Source organism: Chaetodon trifascialis, chromosome 13, assembly GCF_039877785.1.
Source record: "Chaetodon trifascialis isolate fChaTrf1 chromosome 13, fChaTrf1.hap1, whole genome shotgun sequence".
NCBI lineage: Eukaryota > Metazoa > Chordata > Actinopteri > Chaetodontiformes > Chaetodontidae > Chaetodon > Chaetodon trifascialis.
This window is the reverse complement of record NC_092068.1, coordinates 2,810,003-2,825,035: the sequence shown is the minus strand read 5'-3', so window position 1 is coordinate 2,825,035 and position 15,033 is coordinate 2,810,003. Positions and strand designations below refer to the sequence as shown.

The 15,033-nt window shown below is 43.1% G+C and overlaps 2 protein-coding genes across 5 annotated transcripts; both read right to left on the bottom strand.

Moving 5' to 3' along the window:
- Positions 1-154: 154 nt before the first annotated feature.
- cep68 (centrosomal protein 68) lies at positions 155-10,793 on the bottom strand. Of its 4 annotated transcripts, none has more exons than XM_070977488.1 (9): positions 10,692-10,793; positions 7,314-7,396; positions 6,904-7,203; positions 5,567-6,631; positions 5,038-5,215; positions 4,596-4,795; positions 4,348-4,470; positions 2,302-2,398; positions 155-2,207 (listed from the first exon to the last, which is right to left on the bottom strand). In XM_070977488.1, exons 3-9 carry the CDS (start codon positions 7,171-7,173, stop codon positions 2,032-2,034), a joined length of 2,109 nt encoding a protein of 702 aa, XP_070833589.1. In that variant the 5' UTR covers positions 7,174-7,203; positions 7,314-7,396; positions 10,692-10,793; the 3' UTR covers positions 155-2,031. The 4 variants fall into 4 exon arrangements, with proteins under 4 accessions (XP_070833589.1, XP_070833587.1, XP_070833588.1 ...); XM_070977486.1 differs by having other exon boundaries at positions 6,904-7,166; positions 10,692-10,770; XM_070977487.1 differs by lacking the exon at positions 10,692-10,793 and having other exon boundaries at positions 6,904-7,166; positions 7,314-7,521.
- Positions 10,794-12,648: 1,855 nt separating this feature from the next.
- On the bottom strand, positions 12,649-14,597 carry sdhaf4 (succinate dehydrogenase complex assembly factor 4). Its single transcript, XM_070977503.1, has 3 exons — positions 14,415-14,597; positions 14,176-14,289; positions 12,649-13,213 (listed from the first exon to the last, which is right to left on the bottom strand). The coding sequence occupies exons 1-3, from the start codon at positions 14,497-14,499 to the stop codon at positions 13,104-13,106; spliced, it is 309 nt and encodes a 102-aa protein (XP_070833604.1). The 5' UTR covers positions 14,500-14,597; the 3' UTR covers positions 12,649-13,103.
- Positions 14,598-15,033: the final 436 nt, after the last annotated feature.

The following is a 15,033-nucleotide window of genomic DNA, read 5'->3' as shown; positions in this document are numbered from 1 at the left end:
CCAAATTAACTACAGTGCGTGTGTGTGTTTAATTGGCCATTAATCCAAAATGGAGTCTATACCAAAGTCTTGCTTATGATCTGGTTGTCAGTGAAGCAGTCTCTCCAGTTTTCACTAAATGAGCATAACAAACAGCACATAATATGGGACAGATCTGACTTTAAACAATTCCCTTTATTCAGTGACTCATTGAATTTCAGTATGATGAAAAGTTTGAGCTTTTTGGGGTTGTAAAGGCTTATTTAGAGGATCACCCGGTTCATCCACATGACAAAAAACTCAAGTGGACATATGCAGCCATGTCCATGATTTCACATCCATTGTACTGTGGTGGAGGCAAAAATCTCCAAACATGGGCCAATAAAACCAAAAGAATCTGACCTGAGAGAAGAGAGACAATGTCTTTTCATGATGTGTGTGAAGCGAGCAGTGAACACACTTGTTTACATTAGTACACAACACATCAGTGAGAACAGATCCAGCATGTTTTAAAGCTGTGTTGGACATGTGGACAGTGACCACCTGTCCTGTACATGAGATTACTTGGTTAAACCAGCTGATAAGATAGTGCTGAAAATGTATTGATCCCTGTGAGAAACTCAGGTTGTAAACAGTCAGATCAGAGTGCACAAGCCACCTCCTACAGCACATGGTGTAAGACTGCAAGTGTCCACCTCCCTTCAGAAACAGGTCTCCAAACATGGGCCAATGATTCATTGAAATGACTGAAATGTGGACATGCCAGACACAGCTGTTTCTGTCCCCTAACACTGACTGATCTGCCTGATGTCACCAGAGGGCCACTGAGACAATTATGCATTTTCCAATGTTATTGTTAAGGGTTCATTTCATTTGTAAATGATGAATAAATGTGATGGAAAACAAAATAATTACTCATTTGATGTCCTATCTGTAAATGGAAACAGCCTCCCCCTCAGTGTGAGATTCATATTTCCTCCTTATACTAGTTTTAACTTTATCATTAAATATTTTACTTGTGCTTCTTTGAGTATCATTTTAGTATTTTTATATGCCACATATTTTGCACTTTGATCTGTTTTAAATTCAAGAGTTTCTTCTTTTACTGGCATTGGTATCATCTCATCTTTATCTGCATCATATTTGTATGTATATGGTTATTTCTTTTAAATCTCACCTGCTTGTTAACTTATTTCATCCACATTTTACTTAATTATTTTATTTGCACTCAGTGCTGCTTCATTAATGTGCCCTCATGTTCCTAATTTCTGCAGGTCATACAGAGGGAGCTTACATGAGTTTCTGATTTCCAATTTCTGTGAATCCTTTAATGTGAAAAGCACTGAAGTTAAAATTTGAAAAGTGCTACATAAATAAAATATTATTAAATGATGACGTGATCACCTCAAAATGATCCCTTTTGTCGTTCCTGTTGAGCTCTGAACCCATACACACAGCTCCTGCCTACATGTTCCAGCTGGCCAATCAGAGCTCCTGCTGCTGCTCTGTGGACTCTATACCTTCATTTCAGGTTCAGGTGGCACACTGCTCACACACAGGAGAGACATCTACACGCCAAAATGCAAAGTGTGACAGTAAACACAGCAGACACGCTGAGAGATGGAAAATGAAAGACATTTATATTTAAAGGTCTGTTAAACACAGACATTACAAGTGATAGAAAAGGTGATCAGAACAGGGTGGAGTCCTACAAAATACCATGGTGACAGTGAAAGGCAGTGTAATATTAAGACATAATAAAACATTTCTGTGATTCTTCAGACAGAGTTTTAAGAGCACTTCGAGGTCCTGTATTTTTCAACGTGACCAGTTCAGTTTAGACTGAAGCTGGTTGCTGAATGTTTCCTTCATGAAACTCCTCTGAACATCATGTTATGGCACACACCCACATGATGCTTCAAAAAGTCAGTTGTGCTTTATGTTAAACATAAACAAGAACTTTGTATTAAAACACAGAGTTACTGAAAGGAAGTAAGAAAACCTAAAAATAAATAGATCACATGCTGTACACAAACGCATCCTGCAGCCTGTTCACAAAGTGGACCCCTGGACCCTCACAGGGCCTGGGTCCTCCTCTCTGTTCTGTTGGACCGAGGTGGGCTGGGTCAGGCTGTCCATGGCAGACAGGATGGAGGAAAAAAAGTGTTCTGTGTGGCTCTCCAGAGCTCCAGACTGCCTCTCAATCAACAACAGGGTGTCTCTTAGAACTGGAAAGGAGGAGAGAGAGTGCATAAAGACTTAGTGGATGAATGCTGAAGGTTTCATTTCAGTTTCTGTTCATCATGTATATTATAGACTGACATGGAGAGGTGGTGTTGATGCAGCTGAGGAGAAGCTGTCCGGTGTGCAGAACACAGGAGGTCAGGGGCTGATGGCTGCTCACCTCCCTCTGGAAACTCTGACAACACAGACATTATACTGTCAGCACAACAGAATGTGCAGGAGGTGAAGCGAAGCTTTTAAAGTTGGAATGTGGAGCTGGGTTTGCAGAGGAAACAGGTTTCTTTTAGGGATGCACGATCCAATATTGGTATCGGTATTGGTCCCGATATTGAAGAAAATTCTAGACTGGGTATCGGTGACAATAGGCCTGATATATAGGGGCTGATCTATTCAGTCTAACACTATGCTATAGGCGCTGTGAGTGGTGTCATGCACAAGCAACACGCAGTGCTGAAGCACACATGATGTGGACCGCATTGTTTTCAAAATAGAGCGAGTGAAAGGATCGGCTGTCTAGAACTTTTTCACACTACCTCTACACTACTACTACTACTGCTACTACTACTGCTACTTGCAATACCTGCGCAGTAAATGTTCCCAGGGGTAGTGGTAAAACGTCAAGTTATAACACAACCAACTTAATCAAGCACCTACAGAGATTTCACGCCATGGAGCACGCTGAGTTCATTGAACTAAATGAACAAAAAGGAGGCGGTATGACGCAGCTAACGCTGAAGGAGATGAAGGAAAGAGGTGAAAAATTTAAACCTAACAGTGTGCAGGCAACAAAAATCACGGAGAGGATGTCCCGTGTCACTTTTAAGTTTAACTGCATGCTGGCTGGATGACAGCTATGTGCCACACAGTGCAATGCTAAATGATGCAAACTGCCATGGGTCACACACCAGCGACGCAATCGCAGCTACCCGAAAGGAAGCGTTTGACGTACGTTGAGTGAAGTCCACGTGATTCTGAGGGACAACGGCAACAACATGCGAAAGGCGATGGACAGCATGAGAGTGCGTAGTTTAGTCTGCGTTGCACATACAATGCAGCTGGTTGTCAACGAGGGACTTTTATCACAGCGCTGTGAGTGATGGCGTTACAAGTGGGAGACAGAGTGTTGCACACTTTATATTCCTTTTATATTCCTAACTGCACTAACTGAACCAGTTACACTTAGAGAAGCTATTGGTTTAAGATTGTTGTACTGGTGCACAATTATTACATAAATAAGTAACTCGGTACATTTATGTCTATTTTTAAAAAACAGGAAAGAAATGTTCAAATTAAGTCTGATGCACAAAAGAATGATCCCAGTCTTTTCCACACAGTGAGACATACCATTTGTCAGCGCTGTCTTTCTGGATCGGTATCAGATCAATATCGGCCATTACTAAACCTCAGATATCGGTATCGGAGGTGAAAAAAGCAGATCAGTGCATCCCTAGTTTCTTTCCCACCATAACTGACCCCTGACCCAACACACACAGAAAGAGATGTTGGTTCAGATCAGGTGGGGACATACACTGTTTTTCTAGCAGAGGGATTTTACAACCAGTTTAACAACTTTAGTGTGGTACTCATCAATTCATTGATTAGTCCATTGACAGTTTATCCATTTCAATAATCAATTAATCATTTAGCTGAACTCCAGCTTCTCTAGTGTGAGCAGTGACTGACAGCTCCTCTCTGGAGCTGTTAGTCAAGGTGTTTCAAAAACAGTCGGCTTTGTTTCAGGGTGGGCTGTGATTGGCTACCTGCATCACTGCAATGCAACACAGGAGGAAAAATTAAGCCAACATCTGTGAAGCAGCATCTGTGTTTGGTTTCATTGTCTGGATAACAGACAAACAAAATAAAATCTTCCTATTTTTGTAGACATATAAATGGAAAATAACTGTGTCTTCTTATTTTCACCTTCATATCTGCGAAAAAAAGAAAGCTGTCACTTTGTTTTGTATGGCATTTCTTCACCTAGTAGTAGGTAGTAGTAGGTTAGTAGTAGTAGTAGTAGCAGAAAAAGTGTTCAGCAAACCCACAGGGGAAATCTTCAAGCTCGCAAAAGTGTCAACGTGTGCATCCATTCTGGAGTATTCCACAGCCCCGAGGCTCAGCCCTCACCTGATACTCAGCCAGAGACACCTTGACGCTGTCTATGTCCACAGAGGGTGCAGCCAGCAGCTCCATCTTCTCTGATATTGTATACAGCTGCTGCACGAGCTGCTCCAGGTGTGCACAGAAAACCTGGAACACACACAACATTCACAGCAGCTTTGACTATATGACGGTAACGTAGAAGACTGTCTGTCACTAAGCAGGCAGTATGTTCCAGTCAGACTCTTGGCTGGCAGAACACATCGTGTCTCTACCTGGATTTGATGCATCAGGGAGTCACTTTGCTCCTGGTTCTCCTGGATGCTCCTCTGGCTGCAGGGCAGGGTGAGGCCACACAGCTGCTCCACCAAAGCTTCCACCTCCCTGAGACTGGACTGACTCAGTCCCCCTCCAACAGGCTCCACCCAGGATCCAGAACTCCTCCTCACTGCCTCAGAGTCCCTGTGATCGCCTGCTAATGGAGAGGAGATGGATTTTTGAAATTTTGAGATGTCATTTCTTCAGTGCTGTCAGTACCATTAACTAAATTCCATTCACCTCCAAACCTGGACAAACAAAAACCAAAAATATCTGCATGGAGAAACCACTAAATAAGAAGAGGGAAAATATGTCCTGTTCCCATTAGTGTGAACTGTCCCTTTAAGAGTGCACAGCCCCAAAATCTGAACATTCATTGACCATCGGCACTATAAACACCTGTCTGAGCAGCACTCATCTTCTCTCCATATTTTCCTTCATCTGTGTCTTGATTGTTGCCTTCAGCCTCCTGTTTCTCAGGCAGAGTGGTGGAGGAGAGCATGGAGGTGGTGCCTGGCCCCAGAGACTCCCAGCTGGTCGTAACAGGCCGGCTCAGCTGGGCCGTCACCTCCCTCACCTGCACACAGGGACATGCTTCAGTGATTAGCTGAAGGAACCCAGAAACCACTGAACATTTAAACTGAATTCAGTTGCACTATGGTACTGTTGTTGCAGATTCAACTACATGCCAACATATTATACTGTTACTGTAATACACAAATCAACAAATTCAGTGTCATTTTTACAATATGCAATATTTGCATAATAAATAAATACATTAGAATGTTTCACTATGAAGAAACAGCTATTTGAACCAGCTGTGAGCTCTTTGCACAATGGTGGAGTAAATATGATCTAAACATTTACTCTTTGCAAAAACATCGGTGTGGTAAATGAGTAAAGGTCCATGAGTGTCCACAGCACTAACCCGCCTAGACAGCAGCTGCAGCTCCTCCAGCTGCTCTGGAAGAGGCCAGAACTCCTCGTCCACTTCCCCACATAGACACCTGGACTGTGGAAGGACACTGGTGGAGCGGATAAAAGCAGTGGAGGTGGAGGAGGAGAGACCATGATGCTGATGATGGTGAGCATCACTTTGGGAATGATTCATTTCACCTTCGGTCTTACTGGTGTCCAGACTGTCCAAGGACAAACCCACGGGGTCTGTAAGGGAGAGCAGGGCACTGGAGGGCGGACCATCTGAGGATTTGGTGGAAGCCTGCAGGTCAGGTGACCTACGACCCACACCACGAGTGCTTCTTTCTCTGCTCTGCCCTGTGCTGCTCACAGTAAAGGCCAACCCTGACAGGCTGGTGGAGCTACACAGGTGATCCAGTTCAATCCCTGAGTCCTGCGAGACAGGATCTGTTTGGAGGAGAGAGTCTCCCTGGAGCGGGGAGCTGTCCCACTCAGTGACCACCTGTCCTGATCTCAGAGGGTAGGTGTAGTCCAGCAGGGCCTGGTACTCCCTGTTTGGATCCCAGCCTGCAGAGTGCCTGTCTGGTGATGGAGGCAAAGCTTTAGGGATGGCACAGGCCCAGTAGTTTGCCTGGTAGGGAGACATTGGCTGACCTTTTGAGTGTTGTCCAGGAGCGCATAGTTTGTTCTCCCCTCCAACTCCCCCTTCCCTTCCCCGCGGCCTGAGCTGAGTCTGGCATGGCCTGGAGTACCCTGAACGAGGGGTGTAGGTAGGATGCAGGACAGTGGAGGTCAGCTGCGGCCTCAGAGGAGGGTTCAGTCTCTGGACCTCCAGGATGGAGCTCGAGAGGCTCCGCTGAGCTGATCTCCTGCCAGGAAATGGTGACCCAAAAGTGAGTTGTTCGTGGCACAGACTGGGCTCTGAGACAGCGGTGGGTGAGCTGAGGTATTCTCTAGAGTCACTGTGAGAGAGGCTGAAGCTCTCTGGGGTCAGCTCTGCTCTTGCTCTGGTCAACAAGTTAATGTCAGAGTGTTGCCGGTTTTCTTCTCTCAGGCTTACACCCAGCTGTTTCTCCTGTAAGGCATGAAAGACAGAATTCAAAAAGACAATGACATTGCTTACAACATTACACTACATGTTACAACAGTCATTAGCGTATTTGGGTACTGTGCCTAAAAAAAGAGAGAAAAATAAAATGATCTGAAGGATAAAGTACACATTTGTTAAGAAAAAAGATGAAAAAATTGGCATCACATTTACATAACAGCATATTTACTGGAGATAAAACAAAAAAAAAAGAATCTCCAGAATATTGTGACAAGCAGTTCCCTCTCCATCCTCCTCACCTTCTCTGTGTGCGTCTGTGGGTGTGTCCTCTTTAAGATAGATGTATGTTGTTCTGCAGAGAGCAGAGGCTTTCTCATGGCGTATTGTCTGTCTGTCAGATACCTGGAGGTGGGCGCCATGGTAACACTTTTGTGTGGCCCTCCTCTGTCTCTTGTTCTCTCTGTTTCGCCTCTTTCACTGTCTTTTGTAGCTGGACCCGGTGATCTCCAGCTGCCTTTAAACTCTGGGAGATGCATCTTCCATCGCTGGCTGCATCCCTTGGCTTCCATTGGACAAAGAAAATGCAGGAACGCGGTCAACTGAAGGGACATAACAATTTAGTAACCTGCAGAGTTAGAAAACACGACCTTCTTTTCTAAGGGCGGTTTACTTTATTTATTATTTGGTTCATTTGGTTTCGTTCATGCACCTTAAAGGAGCTGTGGGGAGTTCTTTGTCCAGTGTCTTCTCAACAATTATCATCGTGTTGCTCAGCTGAAGCCCACAGCAGCACTGCAAGGACAAGTCATTTGTTGGTCAAACAAAACAAGCAATTTGTCACTTAAAGCTCTGGGAAATCTAGATTGCCTTTTTGTTTGCCAATTTTCTGGCATTTTAAGGACTGAGCAATAACAACCATAAACAAGTAGTAGTTTCACTACTACGAGTGACACCTACATGAGTGCAGCTTTAAACAGACATGTTTACAGCCACAATATGCACATTAATGACCAGAAATTAAAATCTGAGTGACACTCAGGAATACAGACAAGTAGAGATGATAGCTTTAAATAAATAATGCAATCCTTGTAATCATCTGATCCAGATAAACACACATGTACGTGGCACATACTGCATGCACTTGCAGTTGCTTAGTGAGTTGAATGTCTCCACCAATTGTTGTGGGATCACTAAGCAGCAGGACTGATCAGCATCCAGTTGGTCCAGGCCGTGTAACGATATGCTCGCTCCTCACCTGACTGATCTCATTAAGACTGCATGCTCAGACCTGCCTGTGCTCACCGGACCAAGGAGGAAGAGCGCTGTCTGTCCAGTGGGTCTGCTAACACACAGCAGCAGTGTGGGAAGAGCTGTGGATGCTTCATGTCAAGAACTCAGAGACCATCGTGCACTCAATTCATGTCCTGTAGACATGTTGGCTCAGCTGTATATTCTGCTGATAAATATGAAAATGTGACAAAGAAGATGATTTTTTCACAAATATGAGTGGTCTGCCACACACCAATAACTGTCCAACAGAACACAAACCTGGAGCTCCAGCTGTGTGAAACATACTGTAAGTCAAGACCATCTGAGGGTACTGTAGCAAAAGTTTCTAATATCAAATTCAGAACAAGTTTGTACTTGCAAAAAACATTCTTTTATCCGTTTGAACATTAAATATCTTGTCTTTGTACTGTATTCAACTGAATATAAGTGGAAAATAGTCCAGTGTCTCAGAAGCACAGAGTGAATGTTTTGAAGGCACTCAGCCCTGCATGAGGAACACTGCTGCCTCATGATGACTGTTTGAATACACAGCAGGCTGCAGTGTGCTTTGTTCTCTGGGCAGTATCACTTCCCTTTGACTGCACACTGTCCACTCCACATGGCAAAAAGAGGAAACCACCTATGCCCACACCAAGCTCGTCTTCACCAACTACGAGAGTGCCATATCATATCGTTCATGATAATACTGGTATGATTCTTAATATGATCAAAAAATTCGCAATAATGGCATTATTCTGACTTGTTAAAGCAATGATGTCATACGTTATACACTGCAACAAGCCTGAAAGTGAACGCAACATTGCCCCCAGCTCAACGGTGGAGGAGTTAGTTCCAAAAGGGCGAGTGACCTCAGCAGTGTGGAAGTGGATTGGTCACACAAGATCAGATGTACAACAAACCACAACAGAGGAGCGCAATACAACAAACCTATCAGCAGCCTGAAGAATCGCAGGAGAGCTCAACAGCAAGACAGAGTTCTGAGCCAAAAGAAGGTTTCCGTAGTTTTTCAGATCATTCAGAATATTGCTATCACAGAAATACCCCGAAATATCATGATATAAGACCATATCACCCACAACTATCACCAACCAACCAGACTGTGACATTTTATACCAGAAGACTGAGAAGGTGGAACAAAGTCAAAATATCTAACACTGGTGCATGCATTAACTCTCTTATGGTTATGTTATGATCACATGAAACAATTCATGTTTGAAGGGTCAAATTCACCCTAACTATTGAAAATGATTTTCTCGCTCTCACAGCATCTCTTTGTGCTGATTTTTTTGTTTCATTTGTCCAGATTTGGAGATACCTGTCTGATACTCCAGTCTAAGGAAGTGTCATTTGGTAGCTCATCTCTGTTGCACCTTTCATGTGTGCAAAGACAAACATCGCACCATGCATGAGGAGCTGAGCCACAGGAAGCATCACAAGTCCGTTTCTAAAAGGTACAGGCGTTCTGTTATGCAGACAGGATCACCACATATTTTACTGCCTCATTATTCTGGGAATTTGAGGTCATGGGCCAACATCTCACAGCAGCCCCCACTGTGATGCTGTTCAGCAGCAGACACCCACCTGCACAGCCACAGTAAGGACTGCAGTGTATGCTGCAAAATCCTTAAACCAAGGGTGGAGGATGTCTGGCCTGGGGGCCGTCCATAAATACAAAAAAACAACTCAGAAACAGAAAAAAATTCTCTGGAGAGCAAATTCTTTTTTTCAGCAATGACAGAAAACAGCATAAAATAAGAGTGGGTTTATCTGAAAGCCTGGAGAGACTCATTCAGATGTGAAAGCTTACCTTGTATCTCAAGAACAGGTTGCTGAGACATCAAATAACATGAGGAATGTTGCATGGACACAAATAGATACATGACCTCAATACTATGCACCCTGCAAACAGCTTTAATTAAGAAAATATCAATTATTACTTATGCTCAATTATTGTGCACTTTATAGTAGGTGAAGTCTTGAAATGTCCATATTCATTTTCATATAGTCATTATAGATGACTCAGAATAGGTGAAAAGAAAAAAATGCAAACTGAATTACTGCATTTTCACTTGAACTCAAATAACGCATACAGAAATGGAAAATCATCATGTTACTGTGGAATTACATTTTAATCCCCATTTAACATTATCATTTCATACGTCCCCTAAAACGAAGCGCTGATGTTCAGCGTTCAGTCAGCGGAGCGAAGACTCGCGTGTCAAACACAGGGGACAGTGGACAGAGCGGGACTGTGGAGGACACCACGGCAACGAGCACTGACACCAAACACAAGTGTTCTAACGTTACACCAGGCGGGGAGCCATTGTGGTCCACAGAGCTGACCACGGCTCCGTGTCCGGCGTCCACCTCTGAACCCAGAGACGACAGAAAGCTAACGGACGCGCGAGCAGCAGCCATACTGCTGCTTCGAGATGCCACTAACAGGACAATGTGCGACACGTAGCCCGTTAACATTAAACCCATTTCAAAAACCCTGAAATTGGACGCGTCCTTGCTTATCAAGAGAAGTAAAAATCCATTGAAATTCAACTCTGGCCGTTTCTTTGGATCTTCTCGTAAATTCGGCATCATTATGATCCACCAAGCCTGTTCATAAAATCTCTTCTATCAAGTATTTGACACTTTCTCCACCGGCCATTACGATGGATTTGGTAGGCGGAAGTCAGACTAATGCTGACTTATAGAAAATCTATCAGTGCAGTTTGACTAAGAATGTCTTCAAGCGGTCTTTACAGTCATGTCTCAGTGTTAAACAATACAAATCACTGGTTCTTACCACCTCCACGGCCCGCTGGGAGCGTCCAGTTGTGGAAGCAGCTCTCGGCTCAGGAGCTGAGCTGCAGCCGCCTCCTCTCTCGTGTTGCCTTTACGTGCTTTCGCTGAAATCCTGCACCGCCTTTGTCCTGAACGAACACATTTAGCACAAATCTTTTCATAAAATTGGTAATTAACAAAGATCCTTGTTATTAATGCAGAAACTGTTTGCTCCGTCACTTTTTTTTACTTTGCTCGGGTATCTTTAATACTTACTTGCCTATCTAAAAGAGTCACCGTTATGTAAAGCATGAAAGGAACATGTACAGTGTGTGAAGGATATAATTACTTTTTAAGGATACGAAAGTAGTAATTAACATGAACCCCTACACGTGACATGAAAAATGCATGTAAGCCATGTTAGTTTTATTACTATGTGGGGTAAAGCCTCGGAATGACAATACTGCTGACGGGAAGTGAAGGCAACATAATATACAACAGTTTGAATCAGGATGAGCTTTATGTTCCCCTTCAGAGGGCAAAATGAGAAGTGCATACATTAGTTACATAAAAACACTGATCATTGAGAACATTCATAATGTCACTGCTGTGACTGATGCTATTGATGATGACGATGATGATAAATAGAGTGATAGAATTCAGTGGAAAAAAAACTCACAAATTACTGAAAAGTGTAACTGATCAATAATGGAATTGATTAATCTTCTTTGGAAACATGCAATCCATGCACCTGGGTCTGAACTGAAATAATTATTATTATAAACGAAAATCAGAAAATGAAAGACAGGCTGCTGAGGGGGCTGCAGCCGCCCCTACAGAAAAAACACACACAAAAAACCCCTTTGATGAATAGATGTGAGGCAGACTCAGCAGATAGAGAAACAGAGCTCATGTGAGAGAACGTGAGAGTATGGACAGAAGTGTTGTTGAGCCTCATGTTACTCTACAAGTCAGCGTGTTTACCAGTGAAGTGTATGAACGGCACTGCAGACTGAGGTCTCTGTTGACAGTGACAAACAGTACATATCTATGCTGCACGTCTGCTCTATGAAACACCTGTATCCTTGGCATTATTACTATGATGAACTGCTTGTGGGTCAGCTCTCCCGCCCATGTCCAGGCACTGTCTCTCCCTCTTCATCTCTTCGCAGTTCTCATTAGTTCTATGTTGTTGTTTTTTGTAGTTGATACAATGATATGTTGGTGTTCAAGTTTGCTGTCTGCTGTAGTGCAAAACATTCTAAAATTAGTATGACTGGTTGAAAAGAATTGTTAAATCTATGCAAGATGTGCATATTAGACTTGCAAATCCATTAATTTACATATCACTACTCAAGTTTCAAACATGTTTAATTAAAAAAAATCATCTGGTTAAAAAGGCCTCACGTTGCTTTTTCTTGAAAGACTCTGTGTTCTGGTCACTATGCTGATAATGATCTGATTATGAGCCTATGCATATAAAAGCTTAAGAACTGCCACAGAACTCAGTGAACACCTTGAAATGTTGATTGTGCTTTGATGTTGTTATGGTTGATGCATAAGGAGTCACATCAGTCTCTCTTCATTAATGAATGCACACAAAAGGATTCACAAGCAGTAAAGGCAAAGCACACACAGTATGCTGCAGTGCTGAGAGAAAGAATGGACAGAAACATGTAACCATGCAGCCCACTGCAATGTCTGCAGTTTGCAGAATAAGGAAGAAAATAATAATTCCCAGAGCGAATTCTGTTTGGAATGATGGAGGACACATTGTATGAAATAATGCAATTATTAGGAAGAAAACAGATTTAGGCTGTTCTGAAAGCAAACACCCAAACACTGTCACTGTTTTCAGATGACTTCTTCTAACTTCTTTGTATTGATCAGTTCATTTGGGTTTGGATTTTTTGGAGGTACAGCTCTCTGATTCATATAGTTGTAATACATGCTGAAAAGAAATGGATCAACACACTTACTGGACCTGTACATAGAATCTTTCATTTTATTGATCATAACATTCATACTTGAGGACAGAACACAGTCAGCCTGCAGGACCAGCACTCAGAACCGTGTCACGCTCACCTGCAACAAAACACCATCAATGTGCAAACATGTCTTGGACCTTCACAGACTGACGCGACTATGGATGACATTTTGTTATTTGAGCATGAATCCAAATGATCCCGTTCTCTTTTGGTTTAGACAGTGTCACAAACCAAGGAAAAACTAGCTTCTTTTGCTAATTGATTTGTCCTAGTATACGCTGATAATTCTCCTTCTGTTCCCTATAAGAATTAATACAGTCACAGTCATCAACCGTTTGTGTCTTTACCTTCTTCTCACCTTCTGATCAGACACTCAGACTTTTGAGTGTACAGCAAAAAGAATTGATGTTTAAAAAGTGCCATGAAGTGCCTTCATGGCTAATGAACTAGAAGTCGACACAACGGCCCTTTCTCTCCCAGTCTCCGTAGCGGGTGGGCTCTGGACCCCGAGGACCCCCCTTCTCCTTGGTTTCAGGGTTCACATCATCAGGGAACTCTAAAGGACAACAACAGAACGGGTCAGTTTGAAAAACGCTGCGTTAGTTCAGATTATTTTCTTCCACAACTGCTTTACTTTCTTCAAAACACGCACTGACCAAGGTCAAGAATGAACGTTCACTGTTAGTTTAACAGTGCAGTGCAGGCTGTACTGTCAATGAAGTGAGACTTTCTAATATACACTGTATAAATGGAGTGGATAAATATTAGAAACACATCTCTGTATCACAACAGCCTCTAAAACAGTTAGAGCAAAAACTGCACGGCGGTTGTGTTTCACTGGGACTACTTTCGAAAGTGAACACTGAGTGAACACTGAGTGAACAGTTCATGTTTATCCATCAGACACTGTGAGCCTCATGTGTTTCTTAGACTCACAGTCAGCTCGTTGGTCAAGTATGAGAACACATAGAGATTTAACTCAGATTTGAAGTTGCTCTCAGTGTCAAACGCAGACTCCAGAGCAATTCACAGGATGACCGAAACAGACAGAATTAAAAACGAGGACAACAAAGCTGAACAAAGACAAACACAGGACTATGAGATGGACACATCTAGCTTTCAACTGCCCATACGGATTTTAACAAGTGTCACCAACACAAGAAGTGACAGATTTACTGACAGTCCTTTCATCTTTTCTGTCAGTGACAACAGGCAGCAGTGGAATCACTAGAACTACATCTATCTGCCTGAGTCATGATTACATATTCAGAGACAAAGAGAGCTGCAGGCTGCCGCTCAACACGATCGCTTGTTTTTGTTATTATTATTAGAATAAAAATAACTTTACTTTTTCCATTTGGAAGATAACATATCGCCCACAGGTAGTCTGTGCATCCCTATTATGGCCTGAAGTTACACTTCTCTGACAGACTTCATTCTAGATGAATTGATGAGTCAGCAGAGTTTCTGTCGGTGGTTATAATGGCAGACCACACATTTCCCCATCACCACTCTCACTCTGCAGGACGTCTGTGTGCTTCTCCTCGGAGCTGTCAAACCGACCCTGCGGGGTTTTGGCTTTCTTCAGCGGCTCCTTGTCCTTCACCGCCCCGCTGGCCGCCCGAGAACACCCTGAAGAAGACACAGCAAACACCGCCAGGCCGTTCAGAACACACCGTCTGCGGTCAGGCAGCTATGAAGCCACGCAGCATCAGACGTATGAAGCATGAACACACAAACAACGCACACACTCTAACCTGTGAAGACACAACCTGCGGCTGGACTCTTGGACAGCGGGACGACGTTTCTGCTGGTTGACGCACAGAAGCGCAAAAGAGACATGTCTGAAGCTGAGGACAGAAGAGAGCAACACGACGACTTTCCTCCCACTGTGCTCGGACGTTTACACAATTCAATTGTTGATGTTTGTCGCGCTTCATTTACGCAATTTGCATCATCATCTGACGACGGAAAATGGCGACAGGCCAGTGCAGTGTCTATTTTCCGCCAATAGGGGGAGGCAAAGTACCGGATATCAGATGTACAACGATCAATGGTGATTTTTCTGCATAACCGGCTTCACCAGCAGAATTTTCATTAGCTTATAGATTCATGTGTAGGAACCCTGCATGTTCTGGTTTAAACAATTTCCCCTCGGGGATGAATAAAGTATGTCTGATTTCTGATCTCAAGCACTTGTGTTGAAGATAGTGATGTTGTTAATTTAAAAAATGCCTGATGCCCAAACATCAATACTTTACCCTATTTTATACTTTTCCTCCTTAAAAGACCAGTTTGCTTGAAGGTAGATCAGTTTGATAATTCCTGCTGGAGTGATTACAGTGACTTTCAGCTAAGACTTATCGACTGTGAGCA

Bases quoted from the DNA above. Each gene is read 5' to 3' on its own strand.
- sdhaf4 (XM_070977503.1), bottom strand. From the start codon at position 14,499: ATGTCTCTTTTGCGCTTCTGTGCGTCAACCAGCAGAAACGTCGTCCCG. The intron at 14,290-14,414 runs GTTAGAGTGTGT...TGTCTTCTTCAG, and splicing joins CGCAGGTTGTGTCTTCACAG to GGTGTTCTCGGGCGGCCAGC. The intron at 13,214-14,175 runs GTGAGAGTGGTG...GTTGTCCTTTAG, and splicing joins GCACACAGACGTCCTGCAGA to AGTTCCCTGATGATGTGAAC.
- cep68 (XM_070977488.1), bottom strand. From the start codon at position 7,173: ATGGAAGCCAAGGGATGCAGCCAGCGATGGAAGATGCATCTCCCAGAG. The intron at 6,632-6,903 runs GTGAGGAGGATG...CATGCCTTACAG, and splicing joins CACAGACGCACACAGAGAAG to GAGAAACAGCTGGGTGTAAG. The intron at 2,399-4,347 runs GTGAGGGCTGAG...CTGTGTTGTCAG, and splicing joins TGTCTCTGGCTGAGTATCAG to AGTTTCCAGAGGGAGGTGAG.